Source organism: Cygnus olor (assembly GCF_009769625.2).
Source record: "Cygnus olor isolate bCygOlo1 chromosome W unlocalized genomic scaffold, bCygOlo1.pri.v2 SUPER_W2, whole genome shotgun sequence".
Taxonomy (NCBI): domain Eukaryota; kingdom Metazoa; phylum Chordata; class Aves; order Anseriformes; family Anatidae; genus Cygnus; species Cygnus olor.
Genome location: NW_024429073.1, coordinates 1034235 through 1059851, shown reverse-complemented (window position 1 = coordinate 1059851; position 25617 = coordinate 1034235). Strand labels below are relative to the sequence as shown.

The 25617-nt window shown below is 47.8% G+C and overlaps 1 protein-coding gene across 1 annotated transcript in view; it reads right to left on the bottom strand.

The window, feature by feature from the left end:
* Window positions 1–4573: 4573 nt before the first annotated feature.
* Window positions 4574–25617, bottom strand: part of LOC121062912 (erbin-like) — a 33400-nt gene continuing 12356 nt past the window's right edge. The window contains 3 exon segments of the mRNA XM_040543210.1: window positions 4574–4737; window positions 13683–13830; window positions 25032–25120. Of these exon segments, the coding sequence (XP_040399144.1) occupies window positions 4574–4737; window positions 13683–13830; window positions 25032–25120 (401 nt within the window).

The window sequence follows — 25617 nt, the reverse complement described above, 5'->3', positions numbered from 1 at the left end:
CTAAAGCACTGTGTCCTGGTTTCAGCTAGGGTAAAGTTAATTTTCCTCCTACTAGCTGGTATGGTGCTGAGTTTTGGATTTAGGATGAGAATAATGCTAACACACCGATGTTTTAACTGTTGCAAAGCAGTGCTTACACTAAGCCAAAGACTTTTCAGCTTCTCATATTGCCCTGCCAGTGAGGAGGCTGGGGGTACACAAGTTGCTGGGAGGGGACAGACCCAGGACAGCTGACCCAAACTGGCCAAGGATATTCAATACTGTATGATGTCATGCTGAACAATTAATATGGGGTGGCTGGCCGGGGGCACGGAAACAGGACTGGACCACTGCTCGGGGATGGGATAGACATAGGTCAGCGGGTGGTGAGCAATTGCATTGTGCATCACTTCCTTTGTACATGTTATTGTTATTTATTTCTTTTCTGTCCTATTAAACTGTCTTTATCTCAACCCACAAGCTTTTATTTTTTCATTTCCCGATTCTCTCCTCCATCGCACAAGGGGAGGAGGTTGAGCGAACAGCTCTGTGGTGCTTAGCTGCCTGCTGGGTTAAACCATAACCATCCTTTTGGTGCCCAACAGGGGGCATCTTCAGCATGTGTCACCTCCTCCTCCAGTGATATCCCAAAATGTTTGCCTTCTGGCCAGTTCACAATCACTTCCAAGATCCCTGGACAACGGGGGTTTCTTATTCAAGCCCACTGAGTAAACAGTGCAAACCATATACTCCATGTAGCATCAGTTGCATGATGTGTAAAGGGGGCCCTTCCTTTGAACATCCAGCCCAGCACCGGTAGTTGGGGTGCCAGGAGGAGCTGCGCTTCAGTACCAACCACTTCCAAAGCAGATCGAACTCCTTCGTATGCTGCCAATATCTCTTTTTCGGTTGGAGTGTAGTGGGCCTCAGATCCTCTGTATCCCCGACTCCAAAACCCAGGGGTCGACCTCAAGTTTCCCCAGGCTCTTTCTGCCAGAGGCTCCAGGTGGGGCCATTCTCCCCGGCTGCGGTGTAGAGCACATTCTTTACATCTGGTCCTGTTCAGACTGGCCCAAGGGCTACTGCATGAACTATTTCCTGCTTAATTTGTTCAAAGGCTTGTCATTGCTCAGGGCCCCATTTGAAATCGTTCTTCTTACAGCATGTTACTTGGTAGAGTGGGCTTACAATCAGACTGTAATTTGGAATGTGCATTCTCCAAAACCCCATGACACCTAGGAAAGTTTGTGTTTCTTTTTTGCTAGTTGGTGGAAACATAGCTGTTATTTTGTTGATCACATCCACTGGGATTTGACGATGTCCATCTTGCCATTTTATTCCTAAAAAATGGATCTCTTGTGAAGGTCCTGTACAGTAAAATTGACTGTCCATTTCCTTCCCCTGGCTGGAGGCAGGGCCCCTCTAATCCTGGTCAGAATCTTCATTTTTGTGTCTGGAGGACTGCCCACTGGAAATGGAAGCATCAGTTTTCTCAGAGAACCCCCCTTTTGCAGTTGTTTTTCCTTGCAACTCACATACCCCTGCCTCCAGGGTCGAGGTAGATTTTCCATCCCATTTTGTCATGTCCTCTCCATGGTCACATAGGTAAAACCACAGGGTGGCACGGGCATGTACCCACTGTATCTTCTTTCTTGAACAGAGGGATGCTTACTCCTAGTAGTTGAGACAGCGGTTTGTACAGCTAGGGAGAAAATATATTCTCTTTGAATTGGCAGACCTTTTGAGAAAGCTTCTCCACAGCTGAGACACAGGCCTTTAGGGAAGAAGAGAGACTATCTTCGTACTGCCGGAGTTGTCTAGTCATTTCATCCACTGTGGGTTCCTCTCACTTTTTCCAGGTCATTTCTGCCATTAGCTGGCATATGATGATGGTGCACTCCGTACAAACTTCCACCACGTGGGTCATGTACACTTGACTTCATCTGGATCTGTGGATATTTGTTTGTTGTCTAGGTCCCTATAAATCACCTCCCGTACAGCTAATTCCCTCAGGTACTGGATACTCCTCTCCACTTGTCTGTCTGGCTGTTGTGGTTTAACCTGGTCGGCAGCTAAACACCACACAGCCTTTTGCTCACCCTCCTCCCTCCCTCTCTGGGATGGGGGAGAGAATTCCCTCAGGTACTGGATTCCCTTCTCCATAGTGGTCCACTTGCCTGCTAGATATACAAGTTCTTCCTTGAAGGGATACTTTTCCTTCACAGCTGACAGAAGACGCCTCCAGAGGCTGTGAGATCGTGCTCCATCTCCAATTGCTTTGTCAATGCCTGCATCTCTAGCAAGGGATCCCAGCCGCCTGGCTTCCCTGCCCTCTAATTCCACACAATTGGCTCCGGTGTCCCAGCACCGGAGCAGCCAGGTGACAAGCTGCTCACCTATGCAGCGACCAAAATCTTTTCGCACATCTCGTAGCTCACGCTGGTATAGGTTTCGGGTAATTTCGAGTTGGAATACATGCTGGGCCCATCACAGGGGTTGGAGCAGCTGCAGGAGCTGGAACGACTGCAGGAGCTGGAGCAGCTGAGGAAACTGGAACGGCTGAGGGAACTGGAGAGACTGCGGGAACTAGAGCGGCTGCAGGAGCTGGAACGGCTGCAGGAGCTGGAACGGCTGCAGGAGCTGGAACGGCTGCGGGAACTGGAACGGCTGCGGGAACTGGAGCGGCTGTGGGAACTGGAGCGGCTGCGGGAGCTGGAACGGCTGCGGGAGCTGAAGCGGCTGCGGGAGCTGGAGCGGCTGCAGGAGCAGGAGTGGCTGCAGGGGCTGGAGCGGCTGAGGGAGTTGGAGCGGCTGTAGGGTCCATCGTATGGGTTGGAGTGGCCGCTGGGCCTGTCACAGGACTTGGAGTGGCCACGGGGTCTGTCACTAGGTTGATAGTAGAATCAATTGCAGCTTGATAGGCATAGGCCAGACCCCAGCATGCTGCAGTGATTTGTGTCTCTTTGGGACTGCCAGACTCATGACACCCTTTTTTCAAGCATTCTACCAGTTTTTTAGGATTTTGCAGTTGTTCAGGGGTGAATTTCCAAAACAGTGGAGGTGCTCACTGCTCTAGAAACCTGCCCATATCCTCCCACACTCCCTGCCACGCACAACTATCCCGCCTCAGGACAGATCTCTGGATGAGATTCTTTAGTTGTTTAACCTTAAACAAAACCTGAAGCGCATTCAGGAGACATAACAATAACACCATGCTGGTCTGAACATCCCAAGGACAATCAACATCTTGGAGAACTATTGTAACTATCTCAGGGGATAAGAGGGTGGTGAAGGAAAAAGGGAGAGTGAACAGGTAGGAAAAAATATCTCCCCCTGTCCCCTCCACAGATTTGCTCCCTGACGAAAAAAGGCAATACGTGTAATAGCTAATAGTTTCCGAGATATGGTTTCCAAAGTATGGAGTCAACGACAGTGCTGAGTACAAATACCAGGTTAGAGTCATGACCAGAAATCTCATCATTTCATAAGCCATTGTTACACCGCACAGTACCATAACGATCTTAAACCAGGGCCCGGAAAGGATAAACAGCACGACAGGGAACACATACAGTAAGTAACGTGCTATAAAACTCAATTTGGAAAACAAGCACAGCAGACTTGAGATTAAAGCAATCAACATTGTGACTAGCAACTATTAAGCAGGTATAATATTTATACCAATTTTAGTTTAACACACTCTGGTCAGATCTGTCGTTATCTCAACCCTTCGAGCCCCACATTGGGCGCCAAAAGGACTGTTGTGGTTTAACCTGGCCGGCAGCTAAGCACCACACAGCCATTCGCTCACCCTCCCCCCTCCCTCGCTGGGATGGGGGAGAGAAACGGGAAAGTGAAGCCTGTGAGTTGAGCTAAAGACAGTTTATTAAGACAGGAAAATAATAATAACAATAATAATGATAATAGTACTACTAATAATAATGTGTACGAAACAAGTGATGCGCAATGCAATTGCTCACCACCCGCTGACCGATGCCCAGCCTATCCCCGAGCAGCCGGCCCCCCACCCCGGCTAGCCACCCCTATATATTGTTCAGCATGACGTCAGATGGTATGGAATACCCCTTTGGCCACTTTGGGTCAGCTGTCCTGGGTCTGTCCCCTCCCAGCTCCTGCTGCACCCCTAGCCTGCCTGCTGGCAGGACAGAGCGAAAAGCTGAAAAGTCCTTGGCTTAGTGTAAGCACTGCTCTGCAACAATTAAAACATCAGCATGTTATCAGCACTCTTCTCATCCTAAATCCAAAACATAGCACCCTACCAGCTACTAGGAGGAAAATTAACTCTGTCCTAACTGAAACCAGGACACTGGCATACAAGTTCTTCCTTGAAGGGTTACCTTTCCTTCACACCTGACAGGAGGCGCTTCCAGAGGGTGAAGATTTGTGCTCATTTTCCAATTGCTTTGTCAATGCCCAGTTCCCTAGCGAGGCATCCCAGCTGCCTGGCTTCCCTGCTCTCTCATTGCAGACTATTGGCTCCACTGTCCAAGCACCAGAGCAGCCAGGTGACAAGATGCTCACCTGGACAACGACCAAAATCCTTTTGCATATCTCATAGCTCACGCTGGTATAGGCCTCAGGTAGTTATCGATGCTTTTATGTTGTCTTCCTCTCCGTCTTCCTGTTCCTCTGACGGCCTAGCCACTTCGGAGTAGCCTGCTTCATCTTCTTCTTCTTCCTCCCCAGTCTGAGTAGGAGTTCCTTTGCTTTCTAAATGACCTTTCTCATCCATTGTTTCATCTTTTGCACAGGGGCAACTGACACTGGCAGTTTGTTTCCCTGACCCAGCCTTGGGGCCTGTCACACGGGTTGGAGTGACTGCAGGGCCTGTCATGGGTTGGAGCGGCTGTAGGGCCAGTTGCAGGGCTTGGAACAGCTGTAGGGTCTGTCACAGGGGTTGTAGTGGCGTTGATTGCAGCTCGGTAAGCATAGGCTAAGCCCCAGCATGTTGCAGTGATTTGTGTCTCTTTGGAATTGCCAGGGTGGTGATGCACCTTTTTCAAGCATTCTGCTATTTTTTTAGGATTCTGCACTTGTTCAGGAGTAAAGTTCCAAAGCATTGGAGGTGCCCACTGTTCTAGGTGCCTGCCCATATCTTCCCATGAACCGTATATAATTCACCCTTCTGTTGCCAGTCCAGATCTACCTGGGCGACTTCAAGCCTGATCCACCTGCTGGTTGTTTTGATGTTCTTCAGTGGCCCGATTCTTGGGTATATGAGCATCTACATGGCGTACTTTTACATCCAGGTTCTCTACCCGGCCACAGTGCAGCAGCCCAGATGGGTTTGCCCCTGCACTGCCAGTTGCTCTGCTTCCATTGCTGTAACCACCCCCACAGGGCATTTGCTACCATCCATGAATCAGTATAGAGATAGGGAACTGGCCACTTTTCTCGTTCAGCAATGTCTAAAGCCAGCTGGATGGCCTTCACTTCCACAAATTGGCTCAATTCACCTCCTTCTATGAATTCTGTTTTTTATGATGTTTTCTGAAACAGTGAACTCTTCTTAGGCAAGAGGGCAAGAAAAATGTTGTGGCAGTTTCATGATTATTGAGCTTAATAGAGGGGGACACTGACAGCAAAAGTGAATTTGAGCTGTTTATATATTTTGTTCTGGAAAATTTCAGTTTACACTTAATTTTGATTCATTATCTATATTAAAATAATCGAGTGCCAAATTTGATACAAGACAAGGTTTTTGTTGTGCAATGTACCATATTGTGTTAATGATTTTTTTATTCTGATATTGAAAAGGTTGCATGCCTCTTTTTTGACCAGAAAGACTGTTACTAGCAATAGTAGAGTCTCATTGCATCTTCCCTTCCCTGGGGTCAGCTGTCCAGCTGTGTCCTCTCCCATCTTCTTGTGCATTCCCAGCTTCTTCACTGGCTGGTGACTATGAGATGCAGAAAAGTCCTGAAGTCTGCGTAAACACTGCCCAGCAACAACTAAAAAACAACACTGTGTTATCAGCATTATTCTCATCCTAAATTCAAATCACAGCACCATACCAACTACTAAGAAGAAAAATAACTCTATCCCCATCAAAACCAGGACACAAGTATTTTTTCCAGTGATACAGGAGCCATGATAAATTTGTTTTACGAAACATCAACTGGCTTCCTCAGACATGGAAAAAGCTGAGGTACTCAACAAGTGCTTTGCCTCAGTCTTCACTGGTGGTCAAGTTTCCTATGTCTGTCAGGACCCTGAACCTCGAGGAGAGGGTGAGAGGAGCGGATTCCGTCCCACTGTGACAGTGAAACAAGTCCGGGACTGCCTAAGGAAACTGGATGTGTATAAGTCCATGGGGCCAGATGGTATGCATCCCAGGGTGCTGAGAGAGATGGCTGATGTGGTTGCCGATCCGCTCTCCATCATATTTGAAAAATCATGGCTGTCGGGTGAAGTCCCTGGTGACTGGAAAAAGGGAAACATTACTCCCATTTTTAAGAAAGGGAGAAAGGAAGACCCGGGGAACTACAGGCCAGTGAGCCTCACCTCTGTGCCTGGGAAGATCATGGAGCAGATCCTCCTGGAAGACATGTTAAGGCATGCACGAGATAAAGAGGTGATTCGAGACAGCCAGCACGGCTTCACCAAAGGCAGATCTTGCCTAACCAATCTGGTGGCCTTCTATGATGGAGTGATGGCACCACTGGACAAAGGAAGGGTGATGGATATCATCTACCTGGACTTGAGCAAAGGCTTTGATATGGTCCCTCACCACATTCTTCTCTCTAAATTGGAGAGGTATGGATTTGAAGGATGGACTGTTAGGTGGATAAAGAATTGGTTGGCCGTTCGCAGCCAAAGGGTTGTGGTCAATGGTTCTATGTCTGGGTGGAGGCCGGTCACAAGTGGTGTCCCTCAGGGGTCGGTCTTGGGACCAGTGCTCTTCAACATCTTTATCAACGACATAGATGATAGAACTGAGTGCACCCTCAGCAAGTTTGCAGATGACACCAAGCTGAGCGGTACAGTCGATACAATAGAGGGAAGGGATGCCATCCAGAGGGACCTGGACAGGCTGGAGAAGTGGGCCCATGAGAACCTAATGAGGGTCAACAAGGCCAAGTGCAAGGTGTTGCACTTGGGCTGGGGCAATCCCAGGTATTTATATAGACTGGGAGAAGAAGAACTTGAGAGCAGCCCTGCGGAGAAGGACTTGGGGGTCCTGCTGGACGAGAAGCTGGACATGAGCCAGCAGTGCACGCTTGCAGCCCGGAAGGCCACCTATGTCCTGGGCTGCATTAAAAAAGGGGTGGCCAGCAGGGAGAGGGAGGTGATTGTCCCCCTCTACTCTGCTCTTGTGAGACCCCACCTGGAATACTGCGTGCAGGCCTGGGGCCCCCAGCACAAGAAGGATGTGGAGCTCTTGGAACGGTCCAGAGGAGGGCCACTAAGATGATCAGAGGGCTGGAGCACCTCTCCTATGCAGAAAGGTTGAGGGAACTGGGCTTGTTTAGCTTGGAGAAGGCTCCGGGGACACCTCATTGCGGCCTTCCAGTACTTGAAGGGAGCATATAAACAGGAGGGGGAATGCCTGTTTACATGTGTTGATAGTGATAGGACAAGGGGGAATAGTTTTAAACTAAGACAGGGGAGATTTAGGTTAGAAATTAGGAGAAAGTTTTTCACTCAGAGGGTGGTGAGGCACTGGAACAGGTTGCCCAGGAAGGTTGTGGATGCCCCATCCCTGGAGGCATTCAAGGTCAGGCTGGATGCAGCTCTGGGCAGCCCGCTCTAGTGGCTGGCAACCCTGCCCAGAGCAGGGGGTTTGAAACTAGATGATCTTTAAGGTCCTTTTCAACCCAGGCCATTTTATAATTCTATGATTCTCTTTCAGCAATTTCTAGGGACAGTTGTATGGCTTTTACTTCTGCATACTGACTCAACTCACCTTCCCCTTCCATGGCAGCCACAGCTCGTTGTGTGGGACTCCACACAGCAGCTTTCCATTTCCGATGGCTCCCTACCACACGGCAGGATCCGTCAGGGAACAACACATACTGCTTTCTGTCTTCTGGCAACTCATTATATGGTGGTGCCTCTTCAGCACGGGTTACCTCTTCTGTCGGCACTCCGAAATCTCTGCCTTCCGGCCAGTCCATGATCTCTTCCAGGATTCCTGGGCGGTTAGGTTTTCCCATTCGAGCCCGCTGTGTAATTAACGCTATCCACTTACTCCACGTAGCATCAGTCACATGGTGTGTAGTGGGAATTTCCCCTTTGAACATCCAATGTGACACAGGTAGCCGTGGTGCCAAGAGGCGCTGTGCTTCTGTACCCACAACTTCTGAAGCAGCTCGAACACCCTCATATGCCGTGAGTATCTCTTTTTCAGTTAGGGTGTAATTGACTTCTGATCCTCGATAGCCCCGGCTCCAGAACCCCAGAGGTCGACCTCGAGTTTCTTCTGGGGTTTTCTGCCAGAGGCTCCAGGTGAGGCCATGCTCCGCGGCCGCAGTGTAAAGTATGTTTTGCACAGCTGGTCCGGTACGGACAGGCCCAAGGGCTACTGCACGAGCTATTTCTTGTTTGATTTGTTCAAAAGCCTGTTGTTGCTCGGGGCCCCACTCGAAATAGTTTCTCTTTCGAGTCACTTGATACAGAAGACTCACAAGCTGAATAGAACATGCCTACAACATGCATTCTCCAACAAGCCTAGAACATGCATTCTCCAGAATCCCACAAGACCTAGGAAAACTTGTGTTTCCGTTTCGGTGGTTGGTGGAGACATAGCTGTTATTTTGTTGATCGCATCCATTGGGATTTGACGACGTCCATCTTGCCATTTTATTCCTAAAAACTGGATCTCTCGTGCAGGTCCTTTAACTTTATTTTGTTTTATGGCAAAACCGGCCTTCAGAAGGATTTGGACTATTTTCTTCCCTTTCTCGAAAACTTCCTCTGCAGTGTCTCCCCACACAATGATGTCATCGACGTACTGCAGGTGTTCAGGAGCCTCCCCCTGCTCCAGCGCAGACTGGATCAGTCCATGGCAAATGGTAGGGCTATGTTTCCACCCCTGGGGCAGCCGATTCCAAGTATATTGGACTCCCCTCCAAGTGAAAGCAAACTGTGGCCTGCACTCTGCTGCTAGAGGGATGGAGAAAAATGCATTAGCAATATCAATTGTGGCATACCACTTGGCTGCCTTTGATTCCAGTTCGTACTGGAGTTCTAGCATGTCCGGCACTGCAGCACTCAGTGGTGGCGTGACTTCGTTCAGGCCACGATAGTCCACTGTTAGTCTCCACTCACCATTAGACTTTCGCACTGGCCATATGGGACTATTAAAAGGTGAATGGGTCTTGCTGATCACTCCTTGGCTCTCCAGTTGACGAATTAGCTCGTGGATGGGAATCAGGGAGTCTCGGTTGGTGCGATATTGACGCCGGTGCACAGTAGTGGTAGCGATTGGCACTTGCTGTTCTTCAACCCTCAGCAACCCCACAACAGAAGGGTCCTCTGAGAGACCGGGCAAGGTAGACAACTGTTTAATGTCCTCTGTCTCTAAGGCAGCTATGCCAAAAGCCCAGCGGAACCCTTTTGGGTCCTTGAAATATCCTCTTCTAAGGTAGTCTATGCCAAGGATGCACGGAGCATCTGGGCCAGTCACAATAGGGTGCTTTTGCCACTCATTTCCGGTTAGACTCACTTCAGCTTCCAATACAGTTAACTGCTGGGATCCCCCTGTCACGCCATAAATACAGATGGGCTCTGGCCCTTTACAGCTTGATGGCATTAGAGTACATTGTGCACCGGTGTCTACTAGAGCCTTATACTTCTGTGCGTCAGACGTGCCAGGCCATCGAATCCACACAGTCCAATAAACTCGGTTGTCCCTTTCCTCCCCCTGGCTGGAGGCAGGGCCCCTCTAGTCCTGGTCAGAATCTTCGTTTCTGTGTTTAAAAGACTGCCTGCTAGAAGTTGGAGCAGCAAACTTTTCAGAGAACCCCTTTCTCCCGATTGTTTTCTTTTGCAACTCACGTACCCGTGCCTCTAGGGTCTCAGTAGATTTTCCATCCCATTTTCTCATGTCCTCTCCATGGTCACGTAGGTAAAACCACAGGGTGGCGCGGGGTGTGTACCCACCATATTGTCTTCTTTGCACGGATGCACGTTTACCCCTAATAGCCGAGACGCTGGTTTGTACAGGTGGGGAAGAAAATACACTCTCTTTAAGTTGGTGGACCTCTTCAAAAAGTTTCTCCAAAGTATTCTCTTTTAGTTGGTGGCCACTGGTTTGTTCAGGTGGGGGGGAAGATAAATTCTCTTTAAGTTGGTGGAACTCTTCAGAGAGTTTCTCCACAGCCGAGACGCAGGGCTGTAGGGAAGAGGAGAGATTTCCTTCGTACTCCCGGAGTTGTTTAGCCATGTCACCCACTGTGGGATCTTCACCGTCTTTCCAGGTTATTATTGTCAATGTGCTGGCCCATGATGATGGTGCATTCCGTAAAAACTTCCGCCATATGGGTCGAGTACACTGGACTTCATCTGGATCTGTGGATGTTTGTGCGTCGTCTAGGTCCTTATAAATTACTTCCCGTACGGCTAATTCCCTCAGGTACTGAATTCCCTTCTCCATGGTGGTCCACTTGACTGGTAGACATACAAGTTCTTCCTTGAAGGGATACCTTTCCTTCACAGCTGACAGGAGACGCCTCCAGAGGCTGTGAGATCGTGCTCCATCTCCAATTGCTTTGTCAATGCTTGCATCTCTAGCAAGGGATCCCAGCCGCCTGGCTTCCCTGCCCTCTAATTCCACACCATTGGCTCCAGTGTCCCAGCACCGGAGCAGCCAGGTGACAAGCTGTTCACCTATACAGCGACCAAAATCTTTTCGCACATCTCGTAGCTCACGCTGGTATAGGGTTCGGGTAGTTACTGTTGATTTTCTGACATCCTCATCCTCATCTTCATCCTCCTGCACACTTGATGGCCCAGCCTCGTCTTCTCCACACCCAGACTTAGCAGAAGACTTTCTACGTTCTAAACGACCTGAGTTTCTATACCATTTTTTTTACCTTTTCTACAGGGGCAACTTGCACTGCTACAGCTCGCCTCTCCGACCCAGACACAGGGTCTGCCACAGGGGTTGGAATACCTTCTGCAGGGGCAACTTGCACTGCTACAGTTCGTTTCTCTGACCCAGCCACAGGAGTGGGAGCGGCTGCAGGAGCTGGAGCTGGAACAGCTGCAGGAGCTGGAGCTGGAATGGCTGCGGGAGCTGGAACGGCTGCGGGAGCTGGAGCCGGGACGGCTGCGGGAGCTGGAGCTGGAATGGCTGCGGGAGCTGAAACGGCTGCGGGAGCTGGAGCCGGAACGGCTGCGGGAGCTGGAACGGCTGCGGGAGCTGGAGCTGGAACGGCTGCGGGAGCTGGAGCGGCTGCGGGAGCTGGAGCCGGGACGGCTGCGGGAGCTGGAGCTGGAACGGCTGTGGGAGCTGGAGCTGGAATGGCTGCAGGAGCCGGGACTGGAACGGCCGCAGGGTCTGTCACTAGGTTGATAGTAGCATCAATTGCAGCTCGATAGGCACAAGCCAGACCCCAGCACGCCACAGTGATTTGTGTCACTTTGGAACTGCCAGAGTCATGACACCTTTTTTTCAAGCATTCTACCAGTTTTTTAGGATTTTGCAGTTGTTCAGGGGTGAATGTCCAAAACACTGGAGGTGCCCACTGCTCTAGAAACCTGCCCATATCCTCCCACACTCCCTGCCACTTGCAAATATCCCGCCTCAAGACAGATCTCCGGATGAGATTCCTAAGTAGTTGTTTAACCTTAAACAGAACCTGAAGCGCATTCAGGAGACATAACAACAAGAACATGCTGGTCTGAGTATCCCAAGGATATTCAACATCTTGGAGAGCTACCGTAACTAGCTCGGGGGATAAGAGGGTGGTGAAGGAGGAAGGGAGAGTGAACAGGTAGGAAAAAATATCTTCCCCTGTCCCCTCCAGAGATTGACTCCCTGATGAAAAAAGGCAATAGGTGTAATTGCTAATAGTTTCTGAGATATGGTTTCCGAAGTATAGAGTCGACGACAGTGCTGAGTACAAATACCAGGTTAAAGTCATGACCAGAAATCTCATCATTTCATAAGCCATCGTTACACCACACAGTACCATAACAATCTTAAACCAGGGCCCGGAAAGGATAAACAGCACGACAGGGAGCACATACAGAAAGTAACTTTCTATAAAACTCAATTTGGGAAACAGGCACAGCAGACTTGAGATTAAGGCAATCAACATTGTGACTAGCAACTATTAAGCAGGTCGAATACTTATACCAATTTTAGTTTAACACACTCTGGTCAAATCTGTCGATATCTCAACCCTTCGAGCCCCACGTTGGGCGCCAAATGGACTGTTGTGGTTTAGCCCGGCTGGCAGCTAAACACCACACAGCCGTTCGCTCACCCTCCCCCCTCCCTCTCCGGGATGGGGGAGAGAAACGGGAAAGTGAAGTCTGTGAGTTGAGATAAAGACAGTTTATTAAGACAGGGAAAAGAATAACAATAATAATAATAATAATAATAATAGTATTAATAGTAATAATGTGTACGAAATAAGTGATGCACAATGCAATTGCTCACCACCCGTTGACCGATGCCCAGCCTATCCCCGAGCAGCCGGCCCCCCCCTCCACCCCGGCTAGCCACCCCTATATATTGTTCAGCATGACGTCAGATGGTATGGAATACCCCTTTGGCCAGTTTGGGTCAGCTGTCCTGGGTCTGTCCCCTCCCAGCTCCTGCTGCATCCCTAGCCTGCTCGCTAGCAGGACAGAGCGAGAAGCTGAAAAGTCCTTGGCTTGGTGTAAGCACTGCCTTACAACAATTAAAACATCAGCATGTTATCAGCACTCTTCTCATTCTAATCCAAAACATAGCACCCTGCCAGCTACTAGGAGGAAAATTAACTCTGTCCTACCTGAAACCAGGACAGATATATATGTAGCCAACTACATTTGCCAGTTCCCTCAGGACCTACAGATGCAACTCATCAGGTCCCATGGACTTGTGTACCTTTAGGTTCCTTAGCTGGTCTCTAACCTGATCTTCTCCTACAGTGGGTGGTTCATCATTCCCCTACTCCCTGCCTTTGCCCTCTGGGACTTGGGTGGTGTGGCTAGAGCTCTTGTTGGTGAAGACTGAGGCAAAAATGTCATTGAGTATCTCAGCCTTCTCCATATCCCAGGTGACCAACTCTCCTGTTTTCTTCTGGAGAGGGCCCCAAATTTCCCTAGTCTTCATTTTATCATTGATGTACCTATAGAAGCCTTTCTTGTTGCCCTTCACATCCCTAGACAAATTTAGTTCTGACAAGGCTTTAGCTTCTCTAACCTGATCCCTGGCTGCTCGGACAATGTCTCTGTATTCCTCCTAGACTATCTGTCCTTGTTTCCACACTTTGTAGGCCTCCTTTTCATGTCTGAGTTTTTCCAGGAGCTCGTTCTTCATCCAAGGAGGCCTCCTGGCATTTTTGCCTGACTTCCTCTTTGTTGGGATGCATTGCTCTTGAGTTTGATGGAGGTGATCCTTGAGTATTAGCCAGCTTTCTTGGGCCCCTCTTCTCTCCAGGGTCTTATCTCATGGGACTCCAGCAAGCAGATCCCTGAAGAGGCCGAAGTCTGCTCTCCCAAAGTCCAGGGTAGAGAGCTTGCTGTACTCTCTTGAACTCCAAGGATCTTGAACTCCACCACGTCACGGTCACTGCAGTCAAGGCTGCCCTTGAGCTTCATATTTCCCACAAGCTCCTCCTTGTTGGTGAGAACGAGGTGCAGCATAGCACTTCTCCTTGTTAGCTCCTCTACCACCTGGAGAAGGAAGTTACATCAGTGCACTCCAGGAACCTCCTGGATTGCTTATGCCCTGATGTGTTGTCCCTCCAACAGATATTGGGGTGGTTGAAGTCCCCCATGAGGACCAGGACTTTTGAACATGAGTCTGCTTCTATCTGTCTATAGAGAGCCTCATCTGCTTGGTCTTCCTGGTTGAATGGCCTGTAGCAGACCCCCAGTATAATGTTACCTGTCCCTGCCCTCCCTTTAATCCTGACCCATAAGCTCTCTGTCAGCTCCTCATCCATCCCCAGGTAGAGCTCCATGCACTCCAGCTGGTTATTGACATAGAGGGCAACACCCCCTCCTTGTTTCTAGTGCCTGTCTTTCGTAAAGAGCCTGTATCCTTCCATTCCAACACCCCAGTCATGGGAGCCATCCCACCATGTCTCTGTAATGCCAATGAGGTCATAGCCCTGCAGGCATGCATACATCTCTAACTCCTCTTGTTTATTCCACATGCTAGGTTTGTTAGCATAGAGGCATTTAAGTTGGGCCCCTGGTGAGGCTGACTCACTGGCTGGAGTGGCTGGACTTCCTTTGAGCTGCTCTCCTGCTGACCCATGACCCTTCTCCAGGCTCTGGACATCTGTCACTGACACCGGAGTCAAACTGGGAGGAGTGGGATGGACTGAGGTTCCCCTCCCCCAAGAACTTTAGTTTAGCCCTCTTCACCAGCCTGCGACTGAAGATGCTCTTCCCCTTCTCTGACAGGTGGACTCCATCAGCCCCAGCAGACCAGGTTTCTCAAAGTGAGTCCCATGGTCTAAGTAGCCGAAACCCTGTCTGTGGCACCAGTCCTGTAATCATCTGTTGATTTGCCAGATTCATCTGGCCTTTTCAATCCCCTTCCCTTTGACCAGCAGGGCTGATGAAAAAAAAAAAAAAATACCTGCGCTCCTGAGTCCTTTGCTGCTGCAAATACTGTTCCCCCTCCACAGGGGAACTTCTGCTCCAGCACCCGGAGCGCCTCCTCCCCCTCCTTCTTCACTGACCTTGGTGTCTGCAGGATTGTTTCTCACTCCTCACTCTCCCAGCTGCTGTTGCACAGCAGTTTTTCCCTTTCTTAAATATGCTTTCATAGAGGCGCAAACAACATTGCTTATTGGCTTGGCTCTGGCCAGTGGCAGGTCCCTTTTAGAGCTGGCTGGAACTGGCCCTTATCTAACATGGGGCAGCTTCTGGATTCTTCTCACAGAGGCCACGCCTGCAGCCCCTCACAGTAGACTGTCGTGGCCTAAATGAAGTCACGCCACCGCTGAGTGCTGTGGTGTTGGACATTCTAGAACTTCAATATGAACTAGAGTCAAAGGCAGCCAAGTGGTATGCTACAGTTGATATCCCCTGGGGCAGTTGTTTCCAGGTGTACTGGACACCCCTCCAAGTAAAAGCAAACTGTGGCCTGCACGCTGCTGCTGCCACCAAAGGGATGGAGAAAAATACATTAGTGATATTGATTGTGGCATACCACTTGGCTGCTTTTGTCTCCAGTTCATACTGAAGTTCTAGCATGTCCAGCACTGCAGCTCTCAGCGGTGGCGTCACTTCCTTCAGGCCACGGTAGTCCACTGTTAGTCTCCACCCATCATTAGACTTTTGCGCTGGCCATATGGGACTACTGAAGGGTGAGTGAGTCTTGCTGATCACTCCTTGGCTCTCCAGTTGATGAACCAGCTCATGGATGGGAATCAGGGAGTCTCAGTTGGTGTGATATTGCCGCTGGTGCACCGTTGTATTAGCAATTGGCACCTGCTGTTCTTCAGCCTTCAGCAATCCTACAACAGAGGGGTCTTCTGAGAGGTCAGGCAGGGTAGACAGCTGCTTTATCTTTTCTGCACTGAAGATGGCTATGCGAAAAGCATACCGGTACCCTTTTGGGTCCTTGAAGTACCCTCTCCTGAGGTAGTCTATGCCAAGGATGCACAGAGCCTCCGGGCAGTCACAACTGGTCTGCTTTTGCCCCTTATTCCTAGTTAGGCTCAGTTCAGCTTCCAATACAGTTAGCTGTTGGGATCCCCCCTGTCACTCCAGAGATACGGATGAGTTCTGCCCATTGGTAGCCTGATGGCATTAGGGTACACTGCACGCTGGTGTCCACTAGAGCGTTGTACTTCTGCGGGTCCAATGTGCCAGGCCATCGGATCCACCTGGTCCAGTAAATCCTGTTGTCCCTTTCCTCTGCCTGACCAGAGGCAGGCCTCCTTTAGCCTTGGTTGGAGTATCTGTCACTTAATTCTTGCAAATGCCAAGCAGAAGTCCCTCCATCAGGGTCCAGAGTATCATCAGCCCTTCTACTCTCTCTGGGGGACTGTCCAACAGAAACTGGAACAATAATTTTCCTAGGGGACACCCTTTTGGCTGCCGTATTTCCTTTCAGTTCACATACCTGAGCTACTAGGGTCGAGGTAGGTTCACCATCCCACTTCCTCATGTTCTCCCTGTGGTCGTGCAGATAAACCCCAGGGTACTATGTGCCGTGTGTCTATGGTACTCTCTCCCTCAAGCAGGAAAATGCTGACTCTTAGGAGCTGAGATACTGGTCCATCTGGGTGAGGAGAAAGATATATGTTCTTCAAGGTGATGGACCTGTTGGGACAATTTCTCTACAGCCAAGATGCAGGCCCATACAGAGAGATTTTCTTCGTATTGCCCAAGTTGGCTAGATACACGTTCCACTGCTGGTCCCATCCCATCTCTCCAATTCATTGCTGCCACCGTGCTGGCGTGTGATAATGCTGTGCTCTGTACAAACTTCTGCAACATGGATGGCATGCACTGGACTTCATCGGAACCTTTGCGTGTCTGGTCATTGTCCCAATCACTATAAACCATGTCCAGCACAACTAATTACCTCAGGTGCTGGAGACCTTTCTCCATGGTGGTCCACTTGCCTAGTTGATATACAGTATCTTCCTTGAAGGGATACCTTTCCTTCACACCTGACAGGAGTCGCCTCGGGAGACTGAGAACCTGGGCCTCTCTCCCAATTTCTCTGTCAGTGACCCTTTCTCTAGAGAGGCATCCCAGCTGCTTAGCTTCCTTGACTTCTAATTCCTGGCTACCTGTTGTGGTTTAACCCGGCCGGCAGCTAAGCACCACACAGCCATTCGCTCACCCTCCCCCCTCCCTCTCTGGGATGGGGGAGAGAAACGAGAAAACTGAAGCCTGTGGGTTGAGATAGAGACAGTTTATTAGGACAGCAAATAAAATAATAATAATGATAATAGTACTACTAATAATAATGTGTACGAAACAAGTAATGCACAATGCAATTGCTCAACACCTGCTGACCGATGCCCAGGCTATCCCCGAGCAGCCGGCCCCCCCACCCCGGCTAGCCACCCCTATATATTGTTTAGCATGACGTCAGATGGTATGGAATACCCCTTTGGCCACTTTGGGTCAGCTGTCCTGGGTCTGTCCCCTCCCAGCTCCTGCTGCATCCCTAGCCTGCTCGCTAGCAGGACAGAGCGAGAAGCTGAAAAGTCCTTGGCTTGGTGTAAGCACTGCTCTACAACAATTAAAACATCAGCATGTTATCAGCACTCTTCTCATCCTAAATCCAAAACATAGCACCCTACCAGCTACTAGGAGGAAAATTAACTCTATCCTAACTGAAACCAGGACAAAAATACTCAAAAGTTACTGTAATTAGCCCATAGAGAAAGAAGGAGGAGCTACCGTTCCTGGTATCCTCTACCAGTTGATTTCCAGAGGAAAAAAAAGAGTGTAGTTAGTATTCTCCAGGAGATAGTTCCCAAAGGACAGAGATGATAGCAACCCATGGCCTGAATACCAGATTTGGCTCAAGGCCAGTGCTTTACAGTACAGTGAACAGAAAAGAACAAACACCATTTGAGAAATATTTTCCTAGACAGGGTCTTCTGTGAAGCTATTTTATTCACGATTGCAATGGCGGGCGTCCTGCAAGCAGGAGTGCACAGTAAAAGTATATTATAACCTTATATTCCCTATTACCCAATGCTTTATTCCTCCCTTGTTTCCTCATTGGCTGAGTACTACAGGTTCACAACCTACTCGGCGCTTATTACTATACCATATATGTACAATTTTATTTGACCAACCATTAATTTCTCCTTTTCCTTTTTTTTTTTTCCTTCTCTCGTGACTGGAGGGCCCGTGATTTTTGTTTTTCCTGATTTCGCACTGCTTGTCCTGTTTTTCTTAGCTATCCTCCTAATTTTGGGACAGTGGGACCTTCCCCTTATCTGCTTAACATACTCCCCACTGCTATGCTACTGTCATGCCTGCACAATCACTTTTGAATATGTGAGGCTAGAGGATTTTCCACTGCAAAAACAACTTCTATTGCAGTAACACACCTTTGTTTCTCACACACCATAACAAGCTCTCAGATCTGCTCTATAGCAAAAGGGAGAACATGGCATAGATCACATAAAACAATATTAAGAGCAAACAAGACAACGTGACTAGCAACTGTTAACTATGATAATTTCAAGTGCTCTCTAAAGAGCTCTGATCAAATCTATTGTTATCTCAACCCTTCAAGCCTCACGTTGGGCACCAAAAAGGTCTTTGATGGTTTTACATTGCTGGGCAGTTAAACTCCGCCACAACCACTCTCTCGCTCATACTCAAAAGAAGATGGGTAGAAGAAGGTAAAGAAAAAGGGGTTGAGATAAGGACAATTTAATTAAAGGGAAAAGAAAGAGGGAAAAAACAAGTAAAGGCCAAGTGGAAGCATAAAGAAAGAAAAATATCTCTACTTCCCTTCAAAGAGCAATGTTCACCCATGACCTGGGAAGCAGGGCCTCAATACATGTAGCGGTCGTTCCACAAGACAGACATCTTCATAATGATATCCCCCTGTTCTCCTTCGCATTTCCCAGCTTTTATTGCTGAGTGTGACATCATATGGTATGGAATATCCCTTTGGTCAGTTTAGGTCAGGTGACCTGGTGATGTCCCCTCTCCACCTCCAGCCTACTGGCTCTGGGGGCGGTTTGGAAAGAGTCTCGATGCTGTGCCAGAACTTCTCAGCAATAGACGAAACATTGGTATGATATCAGGGCTATTCTAGCTGCAAGTGCAGAGCGCAACACTATATGGGCCACTGCAGGGAAAGCTATCTCCATCTCAGCCAGACCCAGTACACAGGGCTGTAACCTGTTACGGTTAATGTCAGGTTTCTTTGTAGAAGTAGGAAAAGTCACGTAGTGAGATTGATATGCCAGATCCACCTATAAAAGGAAAACAAGACTAAACAACTTTTGTTTTACTATGTTGCATGGTGGTTTCACACTGATGGCAAGCTAAACTTGACCACATCGCTCTCTCACTCCCCCTCCTCGAAGGAAATGGGGGAGAAAACATGATGAAAAAGGGCTCAAGGGTTGAGAGAAGGACAGGGAGATCACAGGCAAAATGCGCTCATCATTGGGAGATTACTATAATTCATTGCCTACTGATATCAGACTAGGACAGTGGGAACTAAAAGCAAACTAAAACCACCTCCCTATCCACCCTCTTCTAAGTCCTCCCCCCAAAGCAGCACAGGGGAACAGGGAATGGGAGTTGCATCGCCATCTGCCACTCTTTCATGTCCACTCTTCCCCTGCTGCAGTGTGGGGTCCCTCCCAATGGGATATAGTCCTTCCCAAATTGATCCAACGTGGACTATCCCCACATACAGCAGTTCTTCAAGAACTGCTACAATACGAGTCTGTACCACGTGGTCCATACTTCAGGAATGGACTGCTCCAGTATGACAGGTGGCAGCTCCTGCCAGATCACCTGCTCTACCATGGGCTCCTCTTCATGGGCTGCAGTTCCAGCCCTGAGTCTGCTCCACCATGGTTCTCTCCATGGGCTGCAGGGGAACTTCTGCTCTCATGCCTGGAACACCTTCTTTCTCCTTCTTTACTGATCTTGGTGTCTGCAGGGTTGTTTTTGTACATTTTCTCACTCCTCTCTCCCATTCGCTGTTGTGCAGAAGTTTTTTTTTTTCTTTCTTTCTCAACTATGCTCTCACAGAGGTACAACAAGCATTGCTCATTGGCTCAGCTTTGGGTGGTGGTAGGTCCCTTTTGGAGCCATCTGAAACTGGCTTTTATCTGCCATTGGGCAGCTTCTGGACTCTTCTCACATAGGCCACCCCTGCAGCCTCCCCACTACCAAAACCTTGCCATATAAGTTCCATACATGTTGTCAGGTGGTTTTCAATAAAATTGCATGTATGTTTGCATTTTTGTCTCATACTGTTTTGTGCCTAGGTCTTCACTTTCTTTACACAATAACTCTAAAGACACTCAATTTTAACACTCCTTGTTGACTTAGTCACCCCTCTCTTCTACTGAAACTACTTAATTTGCCTCAGACATAAACAGACTACTCATTTCTATAAGGAAAAGAGCCACTGGCTACCCTAGTTGATTTTATTTTTTTATTTTGAATATTCTTTGTTTTTATTTTGAGCATTTTTTTTATTGTGGATAACCCAGTCAGTTAGAGCTGGCTCCGTGCATCTATGATTCTATGATCTATTCAGGTATTGGAACGGGTTGCCCAGGGAGGTGGTGGAGTCACCGTCCCCGGGGGTGTTTAAGGAAAGGTTGGACTTGGTGCTTAGGGACACGATATTAGTGGGTGATATTGATGGTAGGGGGATGGTTGGACCAGATGATCTTGGAGGTCTTTTCCAACCTTAATGATTCTATGATCTCAGTGCCCAGGGGCACTGAGATATACAAATACAAATTTGCCTTTACTAATGGATATTGATAAAGGATTAAGGTCTATATAAACTACATAAGAATAAAATTGTGTTATGGAGACTTTCCTAGAAATTAAATAAGTCAATTACACATAGCTTTAAAGAACATTAGTTTATTATCTATTCCCCATGTGCTACCTCAAGAACCACCTAATTATATACAAAAATTTGAAATGTTGAATAAATGCTGATGAATAAAAACCATTTTGTAGCTGTTGACAAGGGAATATTTTTGAACAAACAACAAAATAATCATAAAGGTTTGATTCTGTGTTGCTTATTGCTATGTTTGTGTTCATAAAATGCTTTCAAGTATATACATATTTTTATTTCTATTTTTAGCTCCAGTCCAAAAATATTTATATATATATTTACATAATAAGTGGGAGACTTCATCTTTTCATTACATCAGTTGAATCGATTCTTTAATGAATTATTAAGAATAGAAAGAATTAACAGAGTTTGCTTCAACTCACTGCCATACTGAGTAACTTATGCTGATAATGGATTTTATTCTATTCAAAATGTAGTTTAAGATGCATTCAAAATGAAAAGTGCGCACATCATCTCTCCTCTTGCTGAATGCTGTCTGGACTAGCTCAGGAGACATCTTTCTCCCACTCCTTGCAAAATCTAGCTTGACATTTATTTACCTTTACACACAAACACAGAAGGAACACATTTCAATCCATTAAAAACTCCACAGTTTACTGAGTAAAATCAGCATAATCTATGTTTTATTTGATGGTTCATTTGCTAATTTACTGAAGACAAGCTTTGTCCAAGTATTTTCCCAAGAAGTACTAAACTTCCTGATATAAATCTCTACTCCTACAGTTCTACCATAGCCAAACAGTTTTTGGTAGAATTGTCCTGTGATACATAAAGCTAAAAATTAAGTGACACAATATAGTTCTTCTGCTGACATTAAAGAAAAATACAACACAGTATAATTCCTCAGTGATATACGTAAACGTACTGCAAAATGTATACAAAGCCAGTCCAAGATCAGTAAAGAACCAGACACAGACACAGACACAGATTTCTAGGTTGGAAGAGACCTCAAGATCATCGAGTCCAACCTCCGACCTAACACTAAGCACTCCACTAAACCATATCGCTAAGCTCTACATCTAAACGTCTTTTAAAGACCTCCAGGGATGGTGACTCCACCACCTCCCTGGGCAGCCCATTCCAATGCTTAATAACCCTTTCGATAAAGAAGTACTTCCTAACATCCAACCTAAAACTCCCCTGTCGCAACTTTCGCCCATTCCCCCTCGTCCTGTCACCAGGCACGTGGGAGAATAGACCAACCCCCACCTCTCTACAGCCTCCTTTAAGGTAACTGTAGAGAGCGATAAGGTCGCCCCTGAGCCTCCTCTTCTCCAGGCTGAACAAGCCCAGCTCCCTCAGCCGCTCCTCGTAAGACTTGTTCTCCAGACCCCTCACCAGCTTGGTCGCCCTTCTCTGGACTCGCTCGAGCACGTCCATGTCCTTCCTGTAGCGAGGGGCCCAAAACTGAACACAGTACTCGAGGTGCGGCCTCACCAGAGCCGAGTACAGGGGGACAATCACTTCCCTAGACCTGCTGGCCACACTGCTTCTTATACAGGCCAGGATGCTGTTGGCCTTCTTGGCCACCTGAGCACACTGCTGGCTCATATTCAGCCGACTATCAACCAGTACTCCCAGGTCCTTCTCGGCCAGGCAGCTTTCCAACCACTCATCTCCCAGCCTGTAACTCTGCTTGGGGTTGTTGCGCCCCAGGTGCAGGACCCGGCACTTGGCCTTGTTGAACTTCATACAGTTGACCTCAGCCCATCGCTCCAGCCTATCCAGATCCTCCTGCAGAGCCTTCCTGCCCTCGAGCAGATCGACACACGCACTTAGCTTGGTGTCATCTGCAAACTTACTGAGGGTGCACTGGACGCCCTCCTCCAGATCATCGATAAAGATATTAAAGAGGACCGGCCCCAGTACCGAGCCCTGGGGGACACCACTTGTGACCAGCCTCCAACCAGATTTGACTCCATTCACCACAACTCTCTGGGCCCGGCTATCCAGCCAGTTTCTAACCCAGCGAAGCGTACGCCAGTCCAAGCCCCGCGCAGCCAGTTTCTTGAGGAGAATGTTGTGGGGAACGGTGTCAAAAGCCTTACTGAGGTCAAGGTAAACCACATCCACAGCCCTTCCCTCATCCACCAAGCGCGTCACTTTGTCATAGAAGGAGATCAGGTTCGTCAAGCAGGACCTGCCTTTCATAAACCCATGCTGACTGGGCCTGATCGCCTGGTTGCCCTGCAAGTGCCGCGTGATGACCCTCAAGATAATCTGCTCCATGAGCTTTCCTGGCACTGAGGTCAAACTGACAGGCCTATAGTTCCCCGGGTCTGCCCTCCGGCCCTTCTTATAGATGGGTGTCACATTGGCTAGCCGCCAGTCAACTGGGACCTCCCCCGATAGCCAGGACTGCCGATAAATGATGGAAAGCGGCTCGGCCAGCTCCTCTGCCAGTTCTTTCAGTACCCTCGGGTGCATCCCATCCGGCCCCATCGACTTGCGCACATCCAAGCTCCTTAGCAGGTCGCCAACCATTTCCTCATGAATAGCGAAGGCCACATCCTGCTCCCCATCCCCTTCCGCCAGCTCAGGGCACTGGGTATCCAGAGAACAACCGGTATTGCCGCTAAAGACTGAGGCAAAGGCGGCATTAAGCACCTCAGCCTTTTCCTCATCCTTAGTAACCAGGTTTCCCCTCGCATCCACTAAAGGATGGAGATTCTCCTTAGTCCTCCGTTTCGCATTGATATATTTGTAAAAGGATTTTTTGTTGTCTTTAATGGCAGTAGCCAGGTTGAGCTCCAGATGAGCTTTGGCCTTTCTAATTTTCTCCCTGCACAGCCTCGCTACATCCTTGTAGTCCTCCTCAGTGGCCTGCCCTTTTTTCCAAAGATTATAAACCCTCTTTTTCCTGCTAAGCACAAGCCGCAACTCTCTGTTGAGCCAGGCCGGTCTTCTTCCACGCCGGCTCGTCTTTGGGCACGTGGGGACGGACCGCTCCTGTGCCGTTAAGATTTCCTTCTTGAGGAGCGCCCAGCCTTCCTGGACTCCTCTGCCCTTCAGAACCGCCTCCCAAGGGACTCGGCCAACCAGCGTCCTGAGCAGCTCAAAGTCAGCCCTCCAGAAGTCCAATACAGCAGTTTTACTGGTCCCCTTCCTGGCCTCGCCAACAATAGAGAACTCTACCATTTCGTGGTCACTCTGTCCAAGATGGTTTCCGACCACCACATCTCCCACCAGTCCTTCTCTGTTTGTGAAGAGAAGGTCTAGCGGGGCACCACCCCTGGTAGGTTCACTGACCAGCTGCATCAGGAAGCTATCTCCCACACTCTCCAGAAAATGTGATCCTGTCTTATATAATCTGTGCCATGTTCTCCCTTCTCCTCTATATCCGTTCGGAGAATGTGCTAAAATCTGTGTTCGTTTTTGTTTGTTTTCTTTTTTAGTTTGCTGTGTTGTAAAGCACTGGCCTTGAGTATAATCTGGCATTCAGGCCCTGCATTGTTATCATTTTCTGCTTTATGGACTTTTCCCTTTCTAAAGATACAGGTTATGTAGAAGACCAAATTAATTTAGGACTTGTCTGTATGCATTCCATTTAAAAGGCAGTGTGTGATAAAAAAAAGATTCTGATCTTAGAAAAGAAGCAAACTACAAATTAACTGGTATATTACACAGGCTAGCTAATTAGATGACTACCGTACCTGAATTATTTTATCTCCAGGCTGCAACAGTGTAGATGCTGGTCCCTTGAAAAACAGAGGTGGAAAACACTTTTGACAACTTATTTCATAATTAATAGGGTGTACAGATGAAATTCAAACCATTATTTCAATTTTCCATCCTAAGTAGAAGGGAATGCAATAATATTCTACAGATCGACTGGCTTTTGTGACTGCCTTCCTTTACTGATGTTAAATCCAGGAGAATTGCCTTTAAAGGAGTACTTAATGGCAAATTCTGATCTGCCTGATGTTTAACTCAATTCTTTGTTTAATTTGGCGGATGTTTATGTCAAGATAAATTATGAACCACCAGAAATAAGGCTGTAGGTGAAATCATGTTCTCTCAAGAGGCTTTCTAATTGTAAACTCCATAATTAGCTATCTCAGATTTGTTGACTAGTATCTGGAACAGTGTAAGAAACACTCAGCTAGAATAATCCTCTGTGTTGCCATGTGGCCACAGTGGTCATCTACCACCTTGATTTTCCATAGTTATCTGTCCTTACTTTGCTCCCATTGAGTCCTGGAGTTTAGTGGTTTGGGGGATTGGGGGATTCCCCCACCCCCGTTTGGTGAACATTGGAAACATTTGTTAATCAGAATAATTTTAAGATGCATTAGTATAAAATGCTCACATCATCTTCAGGTCTGAATGGATGCCCTCTACCACTAATTCCTCCTGATATACTTAATCCAAGTTCAGGATCTTTGTCAGTTCTCACTTGAATCTAAGTAGTTACAAAGTTAGAAGAACTGGCTGAAAAATTGCATACAAAGTTACTGTAATTAAATTATTACAAAGGAATTCAGATGAACAAAAGCTTTTGAAAAGAAATGCAAAAAAGCATTTATCACAATTCAAGGCTATCATAATATTAATATTAGAATATTATAATTATAATATTAATTCAGAACAAGGTTCCAATACAACATCTTACATCACTGTACAGGCTTTACTCCAATATCACTATTATTATGATTATAGTAGTCCATGTAAGCTTTAAATTCAGAGATATTTAGATAACTTGTATTGGGTTTATGTGGCAAGGTTTATGGTAGCAGGGAGGCTTCAGGGGTGGTCTCTGTGAAAAGAAACCAGGAGCTTGCCCCATGTTGGCCAGAGCCACTTCCAGCTGGCTCCAAAAGGGACTCACCACTGGCCAAAGCTGAGTGCTGCTGGTTGCATCTCTGTGATACTGTATTTAAGAAAGGGTAAAGAAT